The 11,638-nt window shown below is 61.7% G+C and overlaps 1 protein-coding gene across 2 annotated transcripts; it reads right to left on the bottom strand.

The window, feature by feature from the left end:
- Positions 1 to 1,310: 1,310 nt before the first annotated feature.
- Positions 1,311 to 8,408, bottom strand: E2F2 (E2F transcription factor 2). 2 transcript variants are annotated; one of them, XM_062635027.1, is made up of 6 exons: positions 7,925 to 8,408; positions 3,547 to 3,634; positions 3,104 to 3,323; positions 2,829 to 2,987; positions 2,543 to 2,657; positions 1,311 to 1,827 (listed from the first exon to the last, which is right to left on the bottom strand). In XM_062635027.1, exons 1-6 carry the CDS (start codon positions 8,222 to 8,224, stop codon positions 1,342 to 1,344), a joined length of 1,368 nt encoding a protein of 455 aa, XP_062491011.1. In that variant the 5' UTR covers positions 8,225 to 8,408; the 3' UTR covers positions 1,311 to 1,341. The 2 variants fall into 2 exon arrangements, with proteins under 2 accessions (XP_062491011.1, XP_062491010.1); XM_062635026.1 differs by lacking the exon at positions 2,829 to 2,987 and having other exon boundaries at positions 2,543 to 2,672.
- Between the last annotated feature and the right edge of the window lie 3,230 nt (positions 8,409 to 11,638).

Here is an 11,638-nt window from a genome sequence, read left to right on the forward strand (position 1 = left end):
AAGTACCACCGGCTATCACCAGATGTCACTGGGTACTGTCAGGCACCACTGGATACCCTGATCATCACTGGGTACCACTGGCCGTCACCAGGTACCTCGGACATCACTGGGTACCCTGACCAACACTGCATCCCCAGCCAGTGCTGGGTACCACCGGCATCACCCGGTCACAACGTGACTGGGCAGGAGCTGGCAACCCAGTGCAGCCCCATGGGGAAGGACCCTCCATAGGCACAGCCACACCGAGATTGGGTTGCAACGCAGCCACCCAACCAGCCCTCAAACCCGGTGTACAAGCCCATCCCATCCCATCCCAAACCCTGGGGCCTTTCCCACGCTCCTGGTTCAAGGGGCTCAAGCTCAGGCAAAGGCTCATCCCAACCAGATTTGGGCTGGAAATCACTGACCCACAGCAGGTCAGACGCGTTTCCCTCACTCCAGCCACAGCTTCACCTCAACCTCATCTCCACCAGCTCCTCCAGAGCAGGCTGGCCAGTTAAAAAGCCCCCCAAACAGGCTTTTTTTACACCAAAACCAGGAGCAAAACCAGCCCAACACCTCCCTCCTCCAGCATTTTGCTGCTTAAAACAGCCCCTTCTAACTCCAAAGGTCTCTTTTATTTCATTTCATCCCCTCCCGGGCAGAAAACATCAAATGCCACAGATTTTCCCATGCCAAAAACACACTCACCCACAGCACCCGAGAGCCAACCCACAGCAGAACCAACCCAAAGGAAGGAAAACTTCAGTACACTCACTTGCAAACCAACCCCACCAGTGCCGTGCCAAGGGGGGGGCATATAAATACAGTGCAATAAGTACATCTATCTTACAACAGCACAACTCCAAGTCATATCCTGCTCCACGTCCAGGGGCTCATCCCGCGCTGCTTCCCAAGCCCCTCTCCATGGGGTTTAGTAGGGGTTTTCCAGCCATGGAGTGGGAAACAGCTCAGAATGAGCCATGATGATTCCAAAGAACCAGGCTAAGTGGGGAGTGGCCCCAGACCATGAACACCCCACCACCCCCCCCCAGGCAGCTCATTCTGGACAGGGGTTTCTCTACCACCCTAACCCACCCCATGCACCCACAGCGGTGGGAGCTTATAGTGGGGAGCATCAACACCAGCACCCCATGGGACCTGACTGCGTCCTTCCCACATCCCTGGAGGTGACAACCACAGCCCTGAGGTGACCAACACGGGGCGAACCCACCCAGGGTGGCCACCGTGAGCGCCCCATCACCACCCTCATGGCCCCAACCCACCCCACGCTGCCCAGCCGCCCCGCAGAGACCCTGCGCGCTCAGTGCACGAGCGAGGCAGCAGGGATGTCCCCCATGCTCAGTGCTTCAGCAGCTCCCCCAGGTCATACGCCTCGAAGAGGTCACTGACGCCCTCGCCCTCCAGCCCCCAGAGGTAATCGTCCTGCCCCAGGGGGGGCGAGAAGGTGACAAAGGGTCCCGAGTCCAAGGTGGAGGAGGCGCAGGGCAGCTGGTCCTCAGTCTGCTGCAGGAGGTGATGGGGTGAGCCCAGGAGCCCAGCTTCCACCTCCAGCAGCGAGCTGGGCCCCCCCGGCACACAGAGAGGCAGAGATGGGGGTGAGGAGGGGGTTCCTGCCCCCCCCCAGCTCGGAGGAATGGAGGTGGGGGGTGGTGGGGCTGGCCCAGGGCTGTTTGGCAGGGAAAGGGGGTTGCTGTGGTGCCATGGGGAGGCGGCAGTGGAGGGGATGCTGCGGTCCTTGGTGGGGCTCTCCTCCTGGATCTCCTCTGGGCAGAGGTACACCTCAATGGGGCTGGTGGTGCTCTTCAGGTGGAGCTGGAAGTTACCCTGGAGGGGCAGAGCAAGGCTCAGAAGGGCACCCATATCCCACCCCACTGCCCCAACCTATGCAGGGGGTCCAGGCAGAGCGCTGCAACCCCTGAATGACCAGCCCAGGGTCACACAGCCCCATGGAGACACCCCAAAACCACCCAGGCCCATGCTGGGCTGCACCCTTGGGATGCCCCAGATACATGGAGCTGTTGGAGCAAGTCCAGAGGAGGCCACGAGGATGCTCAGGGGCTGGAGCAGCTCCCATAGGAGCCAGGCTGAGAACACTGGGGCTGTTCAGCCTGAAGAAGAGAAGCTGCGTGGAGACCTCAGAGCAGCTTCCAGTGTCTGAAGGGGCTACAAGGATGCTGGAAAGGGGCTCTTCATCAGGGTCTAGAGTGATAGGACAAGGGGTGATGGGTTCAGACTGAAACAGGGGCACTTCAGGTTGGAGATAAGAAGTTCCTTACTGTGAGGGTGCTGAGTCACTGGAATGGGTTGCCTAAGGAAGCTGTAAATGCCCCATCCCTGGCAGTGTTCAAGGCCAGGTTGGATGGAGCTTGGAGCAACCTGCTCTAGTGGAAGGCGTCCCTACCCATGGCACTGGATGAGCTTTAAGACCCCTTCCAACCTGAACCATTCCATGGTTCTTTGGTTCTATGGTGCAGATGCACCCACAGCCTGGCCCTGACCCTGCTGCAACGGGGGGAACAGCTCCCAGCCCCACACACACCTCACTGAAGTCCGGCACCTCCAGTTGCGTCTCCGGAGGAGCCTTCACGGCAATCACCGTCTGCTCCTGGAAGCTGCTGATGGCACGGAGGTCCTGGTAGGTGACATAGGCCAGCGTGGACAGGGATGGGCTATAGGAAAAGGACCGGCTGCAAGCAGGATGGCTCATCCCCTCTCCCAGCAGCATCCTCCAAACACCCCCCCACCAGCCCAGGGAAAGCCACCCGGGGGACAAGGAGCTCCTCCTGCTGTCCCCCCTGCCCTGTGCCCCTATCCAGCAAGGATATCTCTGGTTGGCTTCGTTGTCAGTCAGCTCCCGGAGCTGCAGGTTGCAGTCCTGCAGGACCTGGTCCAGGCTCCTTTCCATCCTGGCCAGCTCGGCCAGCTCCCCCCGCAGCGCCTGCTGCTTCAGCATCACCGCCGTGTCCTCGAAGATCCCCGTCCCCCTGCAGACAGAGACAGCACCGAGTGGCGGCGCATCCCAAACCACCTCCCCTGCGCCCTTTATCCCATCCCATCCCATCCCATCCCATCCCGCGCCCGCCTCCACGGCATCGCCTACATCCACTGGATGTGGTTCTTCGACTTCTTGCGGATGAGCTGGATGCCCTCCAGCACGTTGGTGATGTCGTAGATGCGGCGCTTCTGCACCCCCAGCACCTCGGCCGCTCGGTTGAGGTCCACGACGCCGTCGGGGGACTCGTGCAGGAGGCGGATGAACTTCTTGGTGAGCAGCCCCAGGGAGGTGTCGTAGCGCGTTTTCTCCCCGGGAGACTTGGGAGCTGCAGGGAAAGGAGGGGAAATCCCATTTGGGACAGGGAGCGGGGCACAACCCAACCCTGGGAGAGAAATAACCCAGCCACAGCCCCCCCCAGGGGAGCACTGTGCAGGGGCAGTGAGCTGGAGAGGCCCAAAGAGCCCCTTGGCTGGTGCTAAAGGGGATGCGGCAGCAGCTCTGTCCCCCTCCAGGCTCCCCCCTGCCCCATCTCCCCCAGCACCACTTACTCCTGGGGCTGGGGACCTGTGCCAAGGTCCTGCCCTTCCCTTTGGGCGTGCGGAATCCAGGGCCCTCCAGGTCTAGCTTCCTCTTGGCCTGGAGCAGGAGAGAAAAGCCCACACTGGGATGGAGCCAGGCACCCCCCCGGCCACCCCCGGGGGCATGGGTGAGCCCTGGGTGCCGCAGCCTGGGATGAAAGCACGGAAGGGAATCGACTGGGCTGGAAGGGACCTCCGGAGGTGGTGGAGTCCAAGGGAGGTTTCTTGCAAGGGGCTCATCCGGCTGCAAAACCCATTGTGGGAAGGGTTCCCACAGCACCCAGCAGGGAGGGAGGAGATGGGGGGGTCCCGGCTCCCCCCATGGCAGCCACTGGGGATTTCCCCCTGCTCCCAGTTCCTGGCACAGCTCCTTAGGGACAAGCCCTGGGAACGTGGTAGCTCCAAGGCTGGATCCTTGCCCTCCCACCCTGGCAGATGGGGTGCGGGGTTTCATCACACCCCCCCCCCCCTTTGTTCCCTTATTTCTGGCCGTGGTTGGAGGCAGCTGAGGGCACCCAGCTGCTATGGGGTGCCCCACACATGTGCACTCAGCTGGAGGGGAAGTGGGGCATGGCAAGGGGGGGGGGTATCTCACACACACACTGTCCCTTTGCCAGGGCTAAGCAGCAACTGGAAATCACCCCCAAGGCACCCCCAAAGCATCACCTGGGACAGAGAGACCCAGGGAAAAGGGGGGGGTGTCACCAAATCACATGGAAATTCCCCCCACACCAGACCCCTAAATACGAGCAGGGGGGTTTGGGGCACACACACAGAACACCAAGCAGCTCCCATAGCCCCATCCCATAGCCCCCCCCCCCCCCAGTACCTGCTCCCAGGCCGGGCTGTCCCACAGGGTCCCCCCAAGCACATCCCGCATGGTCCCGGCGCTGGCTCCGACTGCGGCTCCCTCGGGAGCGCACCCCAATGCGTGGGGAAGGGTTGGGCACCTCGGGGGGGGGCAGAGGCGCCGGGGGCTGTTTTCCGCCCCCTCCAGGGAGCCAGGCTGGGCTCAAGCTCCTGTGGGAATCTGGTCCCTCCCTCCCTCTCCCGGAGCCGGTTTTCCCCAGGGAATTCGCCTCCATCGCCAGCCCTGTGCCCTCCCCCTGGCTGCCGGCACCCCAATGGTTAACACTGAGTGCATGGGAACCACCTGCCCCCGACCAGACCCCGTGCATCTGCCAGAGCGATTTGGGATGGGGGGAGCAGCATCCTGCATCCCCCCCCTTTCTCCTGGCACCCGAACCCTTCCTTCTCCACACACCCACGTTCCCATTGCCAGTGGGGAAACTGAGGCACGGAAACAACCACAGCAAATCCTGGTGTCCCCCAGCCACCTACAACCCCCCCCAGGACCGCAGCCACCAAAGGTGGTTTCCCATCCCTACTGCACAGGAAGGGGGGGGGAAGAGGACCCCACATGCATTGGGGCAGGGGGAGCCTGGTGAGCTCAGTGGGGGGGGGACAGGACGCACAGCAAAGGACAATGGACAAGGGGGTCTCTCCTGTGTCCCAGCTGCCAGACCCCCCCCCCGGGCAGGATTAGGCACACGACAGCTGAGTGGGGCACAGCGAGGGGCTCCCAGCACCCTGCCAGGGCTCAGGATGATCCAGAGCAGATGGGGGGGAAGGACCAAGACCCCCCCACTCCAGGGCATGGGGGGGACCCCCCTCCTTGTGCTGCTTCCCAAGGTGGGGGGAACCCCCAATAAGATGCTGGGGGTGAGAAAAGGGGCTCAGACACGGGGGGGGGGGGAGGATGAAGGCAATGGGGTGGAGGGGGTGAAGATGGGCCCCCCGCCAGCTCTGCCTGCCAACAGCCCTCAGTGCCGGGGGCTATACCCAGCCCCAGCATCAGAGCAGCCCTGTCCCTCCTGGGGGCTCCTGCTGCCAACAGCACCCGCTGCCTTCTCCAGGCTTGCACAGGCCCTGCCTTTGTGCCAGCCCCCCCCAGTGCCACCCCCTGGGGGGGAACACAGCAGCACCCAGGGATGGGCACCCTGGGATCACGCCACCGTGCCAGGGATGCTGCTCATGACAAGGGGCCCCTGAATCAGATCCCCCCAGTGCAGCCTTTGGGATGGATGAGAGCCAGCAGGGATAGGAGGATGCAGAACCCCCAGATTTGAGGGGTTTCAGCCCCATGGTGGGCAGGGGAGGGAGGATGAGCTCTGGTGCAGAGCCAGGGAGGAAGGCAGTACCCCCACCACGGGTACCACTCTCCGCTCCAAGACACATCCGGTATCTCCATCCCCATCCCAGCACGGATGGTTGGAGACATTCCCTGGCAGAGAAGAGCTGGAGGCTGTCAAAGCCCCTCTGAGGGCAACCCAACAGCCACCACCTTCACACCCATCCCAACCCTGCACCCCCAGGCCCCCCACTCCTGCCCAGGCAGGAGCACCCTTGATGGAATCACGGAGGGCATGGGATCACCATGGGTCACCGCAGCAGAACTGCAGCCCAGCACCCACAGGGCGCTCTTTGCTCAGCGCTGTCAGCTCAAACCGAAACCACAGTGGACTCTGAACATCTTTATTCCAGCATGGAGGAGGCAGGGACATTGCTGGGTCCTTCACAGCGTTGAGCCCTCCAAGACCCTGCAACCCCTATAAAGACCCCACAACCCCTACAGGGACCCCATATGGCCATGGAAAATAGTGAGGATGGGGTTGGCACATGCTAAAATCTCTGCAGGACACTCATTGTTCATGGGGGTGAACACACTGACCCGCTCCAGGACCCTCAAATCAGAGGGGAAATATACATGAGATGAGGAACAAGCCAGCCCTGTTCCCCATGGCCAGACACAGGGTGATGGGCTCCCTCCAGCCGGCCCAGCTCAGTTATCCAGCACAAATCCAGCAGGGAGATGGGAGCGGCAGCAATTACCCTGCTCGGGAATGGGGAGGAAACGCTTATTATAATGCTTGCCTGGGATCTGCACACAAAGGTTGTGTCATAAATGGGGTGTGGGGCTGGGAATGGGACAACAGCATCAGGGAATGGGATGGGGCCACCACTTGTAAGGCAGTGGGGGGGATGCCCTCCAGGTGTCACATGAGCCCCACAGATCCCCATTCAGGGCACAGTTGTGGGCAGAACACTCTGAGCATCTCCTGGCTATGTGATGGTGATTATGATGGTGATGCGAAAGAGGCCCTTAGCCCAAAACCAGCTCCACAGGGATGCATGGAAACGGGACCCTGAGGTTTTAGGGTGCTTTTCGGGGAAGGGGCAGGTGTCTCCTTAACCAACAGCGCAGGATGCAGCATCCCACATGGCTCAGATGTGAGATGCTGGGCAAAGAGGACGCATGGACAAAGAGGGTGGAGAGGAGGCAGGTGGCTCCAGAGCCCCCCCGGGACAGGACTTACAGGAGCCCAACCAGCCCCAGCCATGGCACAAAGTGGGGAGCAAAGCCACCCCCTGTCTACAGCCGTGGCCATGGCCCAGGGAAAAGGGGGAATCAGTCCATCAATGAAGCCTTAAAACCCCCTCAGCCGGAGGGAGCGGGGTCTGGGCTCCCCCCCAGGACCTGGGAGAACAGAGGCTCACAGTGAGGGCTGGATGCGCGCCCGGGCTGGACGCGGTGGGTGGGAATTAAATGCCAGCTGCCAGCGGGGACCCTTCAGGAGGAGGGATGGGATGGGACGGGATGGGAAGGGCAGAGCCACCCGTGCACCCCAATACCGGACACTGCCCCAGTGCCCCACTTGTGCCTCAGTTTCCCTGTTTGGAGGCAGTGGGCTGGGTGACAGGGACACAGGCAGGCCCCTTGCCCATGCCAACCCACATCCCCCTGCTTCAAAGCCTTGGGGTGCCCCGTGGAGGATGAGGATTGCTTCAAACCCCTTCTCCCTCCCCCCAAAAAAACAAAGGCATTGCAAGCCCTGCTGTAACCGCAGCAGGAACCGAGCTTGGGCGGTGGCGCTGAACCACCCCTTGTCCCCACCATGTCTCTGGGTCCCAGCCCCAAACCCCGTGTTCCACCCTGGGGGTCACAGCCCCATAGAGCAGGAACGGTGCCTCCCTCGCTAAGGTGGGAAGAGGTTTGCCAAGCCAGAAAGAGGAGGAAAAAGGCCTCCAAAGGGTGAAAAGCGGAAGCCGGGAGCCAGCTCCGCAGGCACACAGAGGCAAAGGGAAGTGGAGAAGCCTATGAACCATTTCACTGCCCCTTCCGATTCCAAACCTCCCATCCCCAAAGCGACACCTCCAAGGGGCGCAGACCCGAATGGAAGCTTCAGGGTCAGGAAGGGGATGGCACTGTGTGCGCTGCGGTCCCCCAGCCCTGCACGGAGCCCCCCCAAGCCGTGCCCGAGGAGGGGATGGGGTGCAGACTCCTTACCTGCAGCCGTCCCGCCGAAGCCGAGCGCAGGGTCCTGAGCTGGGGGCTCTGGGGGGTGGCACAAAGAGCCCCCCCCCGAGGAGCGGGGCCGCTGGCATGAGCGTAGAGCTGGGTGAGGCAGCCGGCGGGTAGCGGGGGGGTGCGCAGGCTGGGCCCCCCCCGCCCGGAGGAGCCCATCACAGACATGACCTCCTTCGGGTGGTGCCGGTGCTGAGGAGGAGGAGGAGGAGGAGGGGGGGGCAGGAGGATGGGGCCCCCCCTCCCCGCGGCGGGGGACACTCCCCTGGGGAGCCGCAGCATTCAAAGTCCTCCCGAGCAGCCTCCGCCCGGGGGAAGGAGGGGGCAGGAGCACCCCCGGCGGGGGGGCTGGGGGGGGGGTCACCACCTCATTCTGGGGAGGGAAGAACCCCGCAGAGAAGCGCCCAAAACCGGGCGGGAAAAAGCGGGTTTAGCCCCAGAACCTCCCCCTGCGCTGGGCCCCGCCTCGGGCGCTGCCCCCCCCCCCCCCCTTCCCTCCGATCGCTCCGGTTTGGGGGCGGTTTTTTTATTTTTTTCTATTTTTTCCGGTTTTTCGGGCTGGTTTTTTTTTAAGCGCCAAACGGCGTCCCGCGAAATTCGGATTTCCCGCGGAAAACGCCGCGCGCTGATTGGCTGGCGGCAGTGACGCCACGCCTCCCTCTCCCCCCCCTTCCCCGCCGTAGGCAGCGGCGCCGGGAGGGGCCTTAAAGGGGCCGCGCTTCGGGGGAAGGGGGGGGGCTGTATGCAAAATAGGGGGGCGTGGCTTATTGGGGACCACCTGCTCCTAGGGGGGGGCGCCTGGAATGGGGGTCACTGGGTTTGGGATCGGGACTGGGATTCATTTATTATTAATTACCTATTAAAGCCCCCACCCCAAGCTAAGGGGGCTCCCACACACACATTCCCATCTCCCCCACCCCATTCCCAATGAGGCAGGGGGGGATGCATCTATCTAGGAGGTGAACGATTTCGGGGTGCGCCAGCGTGAAGCCGTCTGACAGCAATCCCCCTGTTTGGGGGTGCAGGGACCTCAGAGGGGGGACTCCAACCCACCAGCCCACCGCAGCCACCGTGCCCTTGGAGTGCATCTTAGTGGCAAAGGGGAGGGAGGAAAAGGGGGCGAAGGGCCCCCAGTTGAGTCCACAGAGTGTTTTGGGGTGCAGCAGTGGCAGAAAGACCCAAGGCAATGGTGAATCCCTGGGAGAGGGCAATTCCAAGACTTACTGGGACCAATAGAAGGCCACCAGAGCCCCTGATGGATGAGCCGCAGTTGATTCCTGCTGAGGAGTCCCTCATTCCTCCCCATCACCTGGCTGCCCTCCATCCGTTCTTTCCCCTTCAATGTTCTCCTCTCTGGAGAAGGCAGCTTCGTGTCCAGGTCTGGGATTGGGGATGTTGGGGTGCAGAGATGGACTTCCGTGCAAACACAGACGGACACCGTGGCCTCTGTTGTGGATGAGGATGGGCACCAGACCCCCACGTTCCCCCCCAGCTTGGGGGAGGACACCAGGAGCCTCTGACCCAGGCTTCCCACCGTGCAAGGGCTCTGAGGAGGAACAAAGAGCCTGGCAGCAGTGAAGCCAGCGCGCGGCTGGACTCCGCATCCCTGTGCCAGGAGCACATGGACTTGGCAACCCAACGCACCCAGACCTTCATCCTTCCCCCTACAGGGAGAAGGCTGTTGCTGCCTCCATTGCAGCGGACAAAGACAAGGCCGTACCCAGCAGGGTGCTTAAATCAGTGCCAATGCTTTGGGTTGGAAGGGACCTTAAAGCTCCTCCAGCTCCAACCCCTGCCACGGGCAGGGACCCCTTCCACTGGAGCAGCTTGCTCCAAGCCCCTGTGTCCAACCTGGCCTTGAGCACTGCCAGGGATGGGGCAGCCACAGCTTCTCTGGGCACCCTGTGCCAGCGCCTCAGCACCCTCACAGGGAAGAGCTTCTGCCTAAGAGCTCATCTCAGTCTCCTCTCTCTCTCTCTCAAAGGATTAACAGCCATGTTGGCTGCGTCCCCTCATCCACTGCTTGCACGTAAGGACCAATCCTTGCCATCAAAGAAGCCAAACCCAGAGTCCAGCCCTGCTGCAGATGGAAATCCTGGCCTTCAAAGTGCAGATCTCTGCTATGACCAGCTTCAAACTGCTGGAAAACCTTCACTTCCAGTCTCCTCCACTTCACCCATTGATGCGTTTTGGCACCAAGATCTTCATGGAGACAGAGAAGGGGATGCTGGCGCCTTCCCCACACTGCAAAGGATGCTCAGCGTCCCCGGACTCCCAGCACTGGGGTACACAGCATGAGCAGGGCCTGGCCAAGCTCCTCAACATCGGTGCTGGGTGCTCAAAACCCTCCTCCAGCATCCCCAAGCCTGCACTGAGCTGGGATGGACCAGTGTGCTGGGAAAGGACCATCCCCTACAAGAAACCTGGAGAGGGGCTTTGGGCAAGGGTCTGTAGGGACAGGCCAAGGGGAATGGCTTTAACCTGCCCGAGGGGAGACTGAGGTGGGATTTTAGGCGGCGCTGGAAGCAGCCTTGCGGCGTCGAGGAGGCTCGGCCTGAGCCGGGCTCTTCCTCCTCTGCCCTGCAGGCGGCAGCAGCGAGCCGCGGCTGCGGGTCCTGCTCCCCTCCGCCCCCCCGCCCCGGCCCAGGCACTGCGGGCCCGGCGCAGGGCGGTCCATGGGGGGGATGGAGGGGAGGGGGATGCAGGGGTGCGGGGATGGAGGGGCACGGGGGGGGGCAGGGAGATGGAGGAGGGACAGAGGGATGGGGGGACACAAGGACGGGGGAGCGGAGTGTGGATGCGGATGCGTGTTCGTGTTGGCTGGATTGGTGTGTGCATGTGCGTCCATGTGCGTCCATGTGTACACGTGTGTGTGCATGCACGTGGATGTGTGCCCCTGTTGGCTGGGTCGGGGTGTGCATGTGTGTGTAAGCATGTGTACGTGTGTGTACATGTGTACACGCGTGTGTGCATGCATGTGGATGCGTGTCCCTGTTGGCTGGGTTGGGGTGTGCATGTGTGTGTAAGCATGTGTACATGTGTGTGTGCATGTGTATGTGTGTGTGCATGTGTACACCTGTGTGTGCATGCACGTGGATGTGTGCCCCTGTTGGCTGGGTCGGGGTGTGCATGTGTGTGTAACCATGTGTACGTGTGTGTGCATGTGTACACGTGTGTGTGCGTGTGGATGCGTGTCCCTGTTGGCTGGGTCAGAGTGTGCACATGTGTGTAAGCATGTGTACGTGTGTGTGCATGCATGGGGATGCATGTCCCTGTTGGCTGGGTCAGAGTGTGCATGTGTGTGTAAGCATGTGTACGTGTGTGTGCATGTGTACACATGTGTGTGCATGCATGTCCCTGTTGGCTGGGTCGGGGTGTACACATGTGTTTAAGCGTGTGTATGTGTGTGTGCATGTGTACACGTGTGTGTGCATACATGTGGAATCGTGTCCCTGTTGGCTGGGTTGGGGTGTACATGTGTGTGTTTAAGCATGTGTACGTGTGTGCATGTGTACACATGTGTGTGCATACATGTGGATGCGTGTCCCTGTTGGCTGGGTTGGGGTGTGCACGTGTGTATAAGCATGTGTGTGTGTGCATAAACGTATGTGTGCATGCACATGCATGCATGTCCATGTTGGCTGGGCTGGGGCGTGCATGTGTGTGCATGCAGGCGCGTGTGGATGCATGTGCGTG

This window comes from Pezoporus occidentalis, unplaced genomic scaffold (genome assembly GCF_034315485.1).
Source record: "Pezoporus occidentalis ecotype Australia unplaced genomic scaffold, CSIRO_AGI_Poc_V1 ctg445, whole genome shotgun sequence".
Classification (NCBI taxonomy): Eukaryota; Metazoa; Chordata; class Aves; order Psittaciformes; family Psittacidae; genus Pezoporus; species Pezoporus occidentalis.